Source organism: Lactuca virosa, chromosome 5, assembly GCF_052849685.1.
Source record: "Lactuca virosa cultivar CGN04683 chromosome 5, Lactuca_virosa_CGN04683_v6, whole genome shotgun sequence".
NCBI lineage: Eukaryota > Viridiplantae > Streptophyta > Magnoliopsida > Asterales > Asteraceae > Lactuca > Lactuca virosa.
In genome coordinates this window covers 164,204,400-164,215,450 of record NC_136430.1, presented here as the reverse complement: position 1 = coordinate 164,215,450, position 11,051 = coordinate 164,204,400, and the positions used below count along the sequence as shown (strand labels likewise).

Sequence of the window (11,051 nt, the reverse complement as noted above, 5' to 3'; positions counted from 1 at the left end):
ATTTTGGCGTTCTTTTTATCGAACTTCTCGGTTTAACAAGTACTACGACTTTCGTTTAGATCACCAAGGCTAAAAAGTAGTTTATCAAAAACTCACTTTTTACGACATTTGGCACCGTGCCGGTTTTGTCGCGAAACTTCGACATGTCATAACTTCTTCGTTATAACTCGGATTTCGGCATTCTTTATATATCCCGAAACCTTGAGACATATACTACAAATTGGTTAAGATTAATCCTTCTAAATAATTTTCCATCAAAAAGTCATTTTTGATGCTTATCGTCTCTAAATTGACTAGCCCGGATCTACGGGCGTTACAAATCCTCAACAAACAAGACAACCCTTCAACACCATATCCGCCAAATCTCAACACTTTGGCTCCCGCCAAGACATGAAGAGGGACGCACATCAAAAAGTCAACAAAGTGGTAACATCAAACCTCGAGTCTCAACTTAAAGATCTAACATCCGTTGTTCAAAAGCTAGCCATGGGACAAACTCCACAAGTGATGGTTTATGGAATATGTGCAATAAAGGGACATCCCACAAATATGTGTCCCATTCTCCAAGAAGACGTGGAACATGTAAATGCCATCGGAGAATTCAAAAACTACCACAACAAACCATTCGGTTATCAAAATGCATACAATTCAAGTTGGAAGCCAAATCCCAATATGAGCTACAACCCAAGACCATTGCCTTAAAATGCATTGGTTAGACCTTCTTACCCACCACAACAACCCCATTTCCAACATCCACAACCTTACTATCAACCCAAACCGCACCCTTCACATTATCACCAACAACTTCCTCAATCCCAACCAAGTAGCTCCAGAATGTCTCTTGAAGACATTGTCAAGTCTCTTGCCACTAGCACCCAACAATTCCAAAAAGAGACAAGAACTAATATTTACAACCTTAAAGCACAAATGGGAGATATAGTTACATCCTTAAGCAAGTTGGATTCCCGTGGCAAACTGCCTTCTCAAACCGAAAAGAATCCCAATGTCAATGTGGTGACCTTGAGAAGTGGTAAACAAACCAGAGAGAGTAACGCAAAGAAGAAGTCAAGGGAGATGATGAAGAAATAGAGATCACTCCCATTGAGGATCCTATTATCAAGAATGATGCATAAACCAGAGTACTAAAAAAGACTACCACTCTTGTGACTTCAATAGCCACTCAACCACCATTTCCCTCCCGACTTGAAACTTCAAATAAGAATGTACAGGAGAAAGAGATCTTGGACACCTTCCCAAAAGTGGAGGTAAACATCCGTTTGCTTGATGCAATCAAACAAATCCCTAGATATGCAAAATTTTTGAAAGAACTTTGCACAAACAAAATATAATTCAAAGGGATTGAAAAGATTTCAATAAATGAAAATGCATCCGCAGTTTTGCAAAGAAAACTTTCACCTAATTGCAAAGACCAAGAAATGTTTACGGTTCCTTGCAAAATAGGGGATTTCACCTTTAGTAGTTCCATGCTTGATGTTGGTTCTTCTATTAATGTCATACCCGATTCAGTATATGAACCGCTAAATGTTGTTCCTTTAAATGAAACAGGTGTCATAATTTCACTTGTGGATAAATCAAGTGTTTTTCCTAGAGGTATCTTAAAAGATGTTTTGGTGCAAGTGAATCAATTAGTCTTCCTGACGGATTTCTATGTGATTGATTTAGAGGAACAAGTTTCCTCCAAATCAGCTCTAATCTTACTTGGAAGACTGTTTTTTAAAACGGATAGGACAAAAATCGATGTGTATGCGGATAGTTTAACAATGGAATTTGATGGTGAAACAATAAGCTTTAATATCTATGATTTTATGAGATATCCTAGTGATGTCTTATCTTTATATTGTGTTGATGTTGTTGAACCACTAACCCAAGAGTTGTTTGAGTTGACTAATGGTGACGTGTTGGAGATGGTTCTAAGCAAAGGGTTCGATTGCAGGAAACTAGCCAAGAAATTGAAGCTCTATTCTCTAGATTCGGGAATCGAAAAGTTGGTTAACAATTTAGAGGTCAAGAAAACTACACAATTCAGTGTGAAGCAAATCGAGTTACCTCAAACTCATACAAAGTTGCCACCTTCCCTTGTTCAACCACCAGAATTGGAATTGAAGGTCCTACCTCAACACTTGAAATATGCTTATTTGGGTAAGAACGAGACTCTTCCAGTTATTATTTCCACTCACCTAACCGAAATCAAAGAAGAGAAACTACTCAAAGTGTTGAAGGAACAAAAAGAATCCATGGGCTAGACGATTGCGGATATAAAAGGATTGAGCCCCTCCAGTTGTATGCATAAAATTTTGATGGAGGATGAATGCAAGCCAAGCCGGGATGCGCAAAGAAGATTGAATCTGCCTATGATGGAAGTTGTGAAGAAAGAAATATTGAAGCTTCTTGATGCGGGGATGATCTATCCAATCTCAGATAAAAAGTGGGTGAGCCCGGTACAGATGGTGCCAAAGAAAACTGGAATCATGATGGTCGAGAACAACAAAGGTATTATGGTCCCCACCCGTGTGGAAAACGAGTGGAGAGTATGTATTGACTACCGAAAACTCAATACAAGCACAAGAAAAGACCATTTCTCATTGACTTTCATTGATCAAATTTTAGAAAGGTTGGCCGAGAAATCTCATTATTGTTGTCTAGACGGGTATTCCAGTTTTTACCAAATCCCGGTGGCACCGAAAGACCAAGAAAAGACAACCTTTACATGCCCATTTGACACTAATGTTGAGGTCGAATATTATTGTGAGGTGTCGAAGGTCGTCTATGTCTTTTGTAGTGTCAAATGTTCTGTATGTAAGTTTATTAAAAGGGCACAATGTATCGAAGGTTTTAATGTCTTAGTCCCTTATATTTTTTGTATGCTTTCTAGATCCCTATAAATATGGGATGAGTATTAGAGTTAAATATGCTTATTTGGGTAAGAACGGGACTCTTCCGATTATTATTTCCACTTACCTAACCGAAATCGAAGAAAAGAAACTCCTCAAAGTGTTGAAGGAACACAAAGAATCCATGGGTTAGACGATTGTGGATATAAAAGGATTGAGCCCCTCCACTTGTATGCATAAAATTTTGATGGAGGATGAATGCACGCCAAGCCAGGATGCGCAAAGAAGATTGAATCCGCCTATGATGGAAGTTATGAAGACAGAAATATTGAAGCTTCTTGATGCGGGGATGATCTATCCAATCTCGGATAGAAAGTGGGTGAGCCCGGTACAAATGGTGCCAAAGAAAACGGGAATCATGATGGTCGAGAACAACAAAGGTATTATGGTCCCCACCCGTGTGCAAAACGGGTGGAGAGTATGTATTAACTACCGAAAACTCAATGCAAGCACAAGAAAAGACCATTTCTCATTGAATTTCATTGATCAAATGTTAGAAAGGTTGGTCGAGAAATCTCATTATTGTTGTCTAGACGGGTATTCCGGTTTTTACCAAATCCCAGAGGCACCGGAAGACCAAGAAAAGACAAACTTTACATGCCCATTTGACACTTTTTCATATGTTGATGTCGAATGTTATTGTGAGGTGTCGAAGGTCATCTATGTCTTTTGTAGTGTCGAATGTCCTGTATGTACGTTTATTAAAAGGGCACAATGTATCGAAGGTTTTAATGTCTTAGTCCCTTATATTTTTTGTATGCTTTCCAGATCCCTATAAATTTGGGATAAGTATTAGAGTTAGAGATTAACTTCGCATTTCACATTGTATTCTCTAAAACATTCTCTGTACTTCAGAAAGCATAAATGAGCGAAACATATTCTATTTAGATCTCGTGTTCTTAATTCATACTTGATTCTGATCTCGTTATTCATACTCGATTAAATCGAAACTACATTTGGTATCAGAGCATGAATCATTTTTGGTGATTTGATTTTGTTAAGTTTCAAAAGTATTTTGAGTCTCTTTCTGGATTCAAAAGTTTCCGCTCTTTTGATTCTGAAAATCTTAATAGATCTTCAGATTTGATTCGATCCTGCATACGATTTGTAAGATCGAGTTAAGTGTTTCAGTTTTCTGGAAGTTTTTGTCAATCAATTCTCATTAATTGAAGCTTTTCCTAATTTTCATATGTACATCAATGGCAGACTTCAACCAAAATTCCGATGTTGATTCCAGAGTTCTACGATCAATGGGCGGATCGTATGGAGGACTATTTGAATGGAATAGATGAAGACCTCTAGAAATGCATCATTGGCGATGTTCTTCCTCCTCATTCTGTTCAAATTGTTGGTACTTATGCTAATAATCAAAATGTTGCAGAACGGGCTGAGAAACTAAAGAGAAATGAAAAGAAATGTATGCGTGAACTCCGAGGTGCTCTTCCTCCAGTTGTATACAATTATGTGCGTAGTTGTAAAACTTCAAAAGAGATTTGGGACACACTGAAGGAGAAGTATCAAGGCTGTGAGAAGACCAAGATAAGCTTAGTTAAAAAATGTTTGTTTGAGTTAGGAGACTTTAAGAAGAAGGAAGGTCAATCAATTGAGCTCTACTATGATCGTCTGAATGATCTCATATTCAAATGTAACAAATATGGAGTAATTCGGTCAACAATGGAGTTCAATCTAACATTCATCATGGGACTTCGAAAAGAATGGAGAAATGTCAGCCTTATGATTAAGACACAACAAAGTTTCGACTATTTTTCACTGAATGATCTCTACAATGTGTTGAAAGCACATGAATCTGAAGTGGTTGAAATTGCTGAGGAAACAAGGATCAGTCTGGATGGTCCTCTTGCTCTTGTGTCAAAGGTTGCTAGAAGAGAGGCGAGAGGGTAACTACTGAGAAGGAGAATTCGGAAGATGAAGGCTTAATCGTCAACTCTGATGATGAAGCAGTGGCGTTTTACTCAAACAATCGAGTAAAGAAGTTTTTCAAAAATCCATTCAATGCAAAGGGTCAGGTTTGAATCCTCCTATATGCACTTTTTAAATTAATAATAACATTATGCATTTGTTTTCTTTTATTACTATTGAGAGAATATAGGGGCTCATTTTTTTGTTACTTTCTTTTTTATCATAACCACACGACTAACATTTTATTCTAAATCTTTTTTATGTATTACATTAATAAAGTTACATTTACATCTTGCGTGCAATTTTATTAAATTGGAATCCAAATTACATAAATAGCCCCTATATTTTTCTTCATTATTCATAAATGATCAAAGTTATAAAAATGATCTCTTGAGTGTTTTGTTTTTTTTGACAAACCATCTAAACATCATTCCAGATAAACATTTGGTATGTGCATAATCTTTTAATGTATAATAACGGTTGTTTGTAGGTGTTTTAACTATATATATATATATATATATATATATATATATATATATATATATATATATATATATATATATATATATATAATTTAATAACAAGTATCATTGTATTTGCATAGACATTATTATATTATCGTTTGCGATTACTACATTTTGAAGGGCCTCATTTTGCTTTTGCCTCAGGCCTCAAATCAACTTGGGACGGCCTGGATAAAACAAAATTTCACGAATGGTGCTTAGGGTTAGAAAAAGTCACATGGTGAGAACAACTATAAAAAATTACCATTGGCCTTGTGGTTTCAATTTCGTATGTGGTTGGTTCTTAGCCTGTCTAAAATGATTTTTTTATATATATTTTAATTTAATTCTTATATTTTTCTTATCTATAACTTATATTAGTATTATATTAAAAGGCCCAACATACCCATCCATACCACTTCCTCTCTTTTCTTCCACAAACTTCGTAGACCACCATTGTCTATCATCATCGTCATCTACCACCAGCATGCAATTGCAATATTAAAACCCAAATTAAACACTCAATGGACTCGATCGCAATATTAAAAATCAATCTTAGATGGACAAAATTGATATATTAAGAACCAGATCACCCGAAAACTCAAGAAAACCATCAAGACATAGAACCCAAATGAAAAACTCAATCACACCATCATGAACATCTGCTTCGAAAAACTACAAATTTTTTAGAAATGGGGTGATCGGGGATTTTCATTCCAATTTTGGATTATCGACAGCTACCAACACTCCTCGCAACGACCTCATACCCATTGGGAAACTTTACCACCTTATGTCTCTTGCTCATCCAAACAACCTGCTTATCATCAATCATCTCATCCCAAACAACCCACCATAATCTTTTACAACCTTAATTACCATTCTATCATACTTTTTCTATTTTCCTTTCATAACCTCCCTACTCAATTTATGTAAAGTCATAACTTCCCTACTCAATTTATGCAAAATTAGTTGCAAGCCATACCAGATACTGAATACAAAAATATTATTTTTCAATGTAATCCACAAACTCATATGAAGAATAAGGTGCACCAGGAGAGTTGACTGAAGGATCAATATAGATGGTTTTAAATCGGTGATGATGTTGAGTGAGGAAGTGCCGAAAATACATAAGGATATGATGAATAGGCACCAAAGGGCATTTGGCCTAGCAATATCATACTTTGACAAATAGGTGCCCCTCAGCCAAATGTTTAGGGTTCAAGTCTCACTATGGATGAAATGTGTAGATTTAGGAGTAGAGCAGTGGATGCGTGTATAAGTTGTTATAAAAAAAGTTCAATAGTCTCAAATTACAACCAATAGTAAGGTGGCTTGGGTGTGTATAGGATAATATAGGATCGTAAATATGTCCAGTTATATGCTTAGGGTTCTATTAGAGTCATAATCTTTTGATGTAATTGAGAATCGAAATTTCTATTCCCGCACTAGATGTCAGAACCTAGAGGTGGTGAAGCTTTTCATCGTTAGATTTGAAAGGTCTAGTATGCTCAAGAGTCATATTAAAGTGATATTGCTAATTAACATATGATACTAATGGATCACACTAACAACAACTTGATACAATTGATTATTTATTAGAAATTAGTTTTAATAAATATTCAATAAACCCTTATAATTAAATTGGAAATTATATATTTCTAGAAATAATAATTCCATTAGCAAGTAACATTATATATAATTCATATGGTATGAATTAATAAGTCATGCACAACATTTTGGACTAGATAAATTCTTTTGTCTTTTACCAAAAAGTTAAAGTTTATATTTTATAAACTTAGTTTATAAAATATAAAGCTTTTGTCTTATTCCTTTTATTATTTTTATAAAATAAGAGTCAAAAGACAAGAGTATGACTTTCATGTTTATTTAATCAAAAGTAATAAGAAGCATGGGAGACATGTAAGCTTTACGGACATGCTTGTCTAAAGTGGACGAACCTAATGGTTAAAGACTTTACTTTAAGACAATATAAATATCAGGCTTCCACTCTTGAATTGGGTGCTTCATTCTTGCTTCCCAAAACCGTAACCTCCTTAAAGGAGGTTACTCTCTCTCTCTTTTCTTCATCTCTTCTTGAAGATTACTTGCATTTTCTTTCCATCTTTAAGTTCATATTGGTTATGAACTTAAAGCTTAAAGGATTAAGAGTTTATGGACTAGCAACTACATCAAGTTGAGTCATTGTTGGTGTCTCAAAGGTTCCACATTCTTCATCAACTTCCAAGCCTCCCAAGAGGACCCAAAGAACTACAAATGTTGTCATTTCTTCACCTCCTTTTTGGTCGATGTTTAAATCTTTCTACAACTTTCAAGGAGGTCCTTGGTAGGTATAAAATGTTATGTTATGTGCAAAATTTTAAGTCTTTCGTTGCCATATTTTTCTAGTTTATGAAACTATTTTTGAACTAAAAACCCAACTATTGGTATCAGAGACACCTTGCAAGTTTGGTTAGATTTTTTGATTTTTGGAAATCTTAGTTTTTTTGGAGAATATGGATAACTTATTTTTGTATAAAAATAAGTTCATACATATTTTCTATGACAACTTTATATTTGTTATTTTATGTGACAAAATTTTCTTGCATCTTTTTTCATTTAAAGTTGTCTTAAAAAAAGGTTGTTTTATGTGTATGTTGATGTATATGATGTGCATAAACTAGCCAATGACCATTGTGTTTGTTGTGTTGGTTGTTTTATAAAACTGGTTGTAATAATTTATTTATTCATATAGTATGTAATAAATTAAATAGATTAGTTTTCTTGGTTTATTTTTGTAAGTAATGTATTAGTTTTTAGAATTAATTTATTTGTACAGAAATGTTACAAGAGATAAAGTTGGAACCATTTTATGAAGACAAAAGAGCAATTTTCGAGTCTAAAGGTGTGCATGATTTTCAGTGACATTTTATGAAAAGTATCACTAATGCTGTTTACAAAGAGCTGTTGGACTTTTAGCGACAATTTCTGAATTTTAGCCTTCAAGAAGTTCTTCGAATCTTTTGCTAGCAATGGGTGTTTACTCAAGTGAGAGCTTCTTGAACAACATTACAAGAAGTTTTTTGGTCCCCTTAAATGTCCCTTTAGGAATGGACTTGACATCTTTTGTGTTGGCTCACAAAAATATCATTAGTTGGTTATGTTTATTCACATATCTTTTTATGCATGTTTGTGTTGTTTATTTTATGCAATTATTATGTGTGGTTGATAAATTTGTTTTTCACATGCTCAAAATAATTTTAGATAAAATAAACATCACATGGAGTTTGAGTTTTTTAAATTGGACATAAGATGTAACAAGTTATTATTTTAAAAATAAAACCCGGTTTTATAAAATCGTTAATAACGACAAATTTTGAAATACTCCATTATAAGTTTAAAATGGTGATTTTTGTAACTTATACAAACTATATATATATATATATATATATATATATATATATATATATATATATATATACATATAATTAATAAAATGAAGTTTTATTAATGATATAAAAGGTTCAAATGCACTCAAAATTAATACCGGTTATTAAAATTGAATTGCATCAAATTATATAAAAACTAGCTTTTTATATAGAACCTTTAAAGGTGATTTTCTTTTGAAAATTGATACCATGGTTTATTATATGCATATAATAACAATGATATCATATGTTTTTAAACTAGAATAATAAAACATATAAAGACCCTTGTTTTACAAACCTCAAATCTATGCAATCATTTTGAAAAACGCCGACACATCTCTTGTATGCACTAGTGGGATAAATGATACCTATCCGCTTAGTGTTGTCTTTTGATGGCCGGGGTGTCTTCACGATTTCTATAACCAAGTTACAGGCCAATTACACAAGTTTTTGAAATTGGATGATTTGATCGGAAATCTTTTGTGATAAAGGATACCTATGCAAGAGAGATCCGAGGCATATATTAAATTTGTTATTAGCGATCCCATAAATCTAGGAATTATATAGTGAGATATAATTGATAATCAATATCTACCGGGTTGAATTCAAATGGATGGGATAAATGATACCTAACCATTTGTTTGTTTTGCAACTTGGATCCTAGACTTTGATAATTAATATTTTTGGAAACTAAAAGGGTATTAATTATTAAAGATTAAATATTGAAAATACTAAATAATTTTTCTTAAAATTTTGTAGTTAAATAATCCATTCTCATTATCATGAATTGTCATTTTATTTAATGACTTAATGAAACAATAACATTCAATAGATACAACTTCAATGAATGGGTTCATGTCTTAAGAGACAATCTTGTGAGAGATATGAAATTGTATACACTTAAAGGTCCTAGTCCTAAACTATTTGCTTTGAGCAATAAACCTGAACATGATACCTAGTAAAGACATCACTGTGACGCTGAAGATGCTTCTAACATCAAGCTAGGAATAGTTATTCATGACTTCTAGGAAGTCTTGGATAATTTAAACATATATATGATGATATAACAGGTCAAGCAATATTCCAATAAATACAATGATATTTTATTTAAAGCTAGTTTAAACATTGGAATAATGCAAGGCTAAAAGAGTCACCTAGAGTGATCCAGGAGGCCTATGTTTTATGGACTGAACACTTTTACGCCCAAGAAATCTACTAAAGCCCACATAGATGGATCTTGTTTCTTTTGTGAAGAAGCTGGACACTGGTAGAGGATTTACTCTTATTTGGAAGGAAAGTCTGGAAGAGACTAGTACTTATTGTATCTTCTATATAGAACTCATACTTTTCATATAACACTTAGGTACTTGGTACTTAAATGTTAATATAATATTTGTAAATGGCTTGCAGATATTTACTGAAGAGTACCAGCTGAGCATAATCAAGTTGGAACTACACTCTCAGAGTTTAGTTTATTATTTATGATTAGAACATAAATTACTTGTAATGTAAAACAATATTTTTTTGGAACAATGTATGTTTTAATTTAGCATGTCTAAATTTATGTCTCAGTTATTTTATTTAAATGTTTGATCATTTAGTTAATCATGTTTCATAAGGATAATATTCATATTCTGAAATGATTAACTTCTATTTATGAGACTAGATCTCTTAATAGAATTATAAAGTAAATATCAACATTTTATAAATAAAATCAAGTTCTAAATATAAGCACATTTGACTTAAACTTGTTTTAAATCAAACTCATCTTTGACATTGTTATCTTTATTATATAAATGACATTCACATATTCCAACTTCAAGAAAGGGATATTTGAAGGCAAATAATGTAGTTTATTTGATATATGTGAACCTTATTTATATGAAAAGTATTCTTAATGATATTTTCACTAAAGTGTAGAGAAAATAATTAAGGAACTATACACTTTGGTGTATGACTTCCTTTCTAATGAATGTCTGAGATTAAGCACAAGATACCAAATCAACTTTATTAAAAACTATAGTAGTTAAGATACAAACCGGTAAGAACCATCTAAGAACCATCTAAGATACCAAAAGTTAAGATACAAACCGGTAAGAACCATCTAAGGCCTTGATGATAACAAATGATGAATAAAATCTTGCTTGGTATGATTTACTTTCTAATCGGTAGAAATATCCCTCTTTAATCTTTTTGGGATAATACTTCAATCACTATTAATTGTATCTTGAATACAAATACCAACTAATAAGTAGATCAGACAATTTATAAGATTTAGTATGGAAGGGCTC

The 11,051-nt window shown here is 33.0% G+C and overlaps 1 protein-coding gene across 1 annotated transcript; it reads left to right on the top strand.

The window, feature by feature from the left end:
- Positions 1-834: 834 nt before the first annotated feature.
- Positions 835-2,264, top strand: LOC145111963 (uncharacterized). The gene is made up of 2 exons (XM_079048195.1): positions 835-1,030; positions 1,357-2,264. The coding sequence occupies exons 1-2, from the start codon at positions 835-837 to the stop codon at positions 2,262-2,264; spliced, it is 1,104 nt and encodes a 367-aa protein (XP_078904321.1).
- Positions 2,265-11,051: the final 8,787 nt, after the last annotated feature.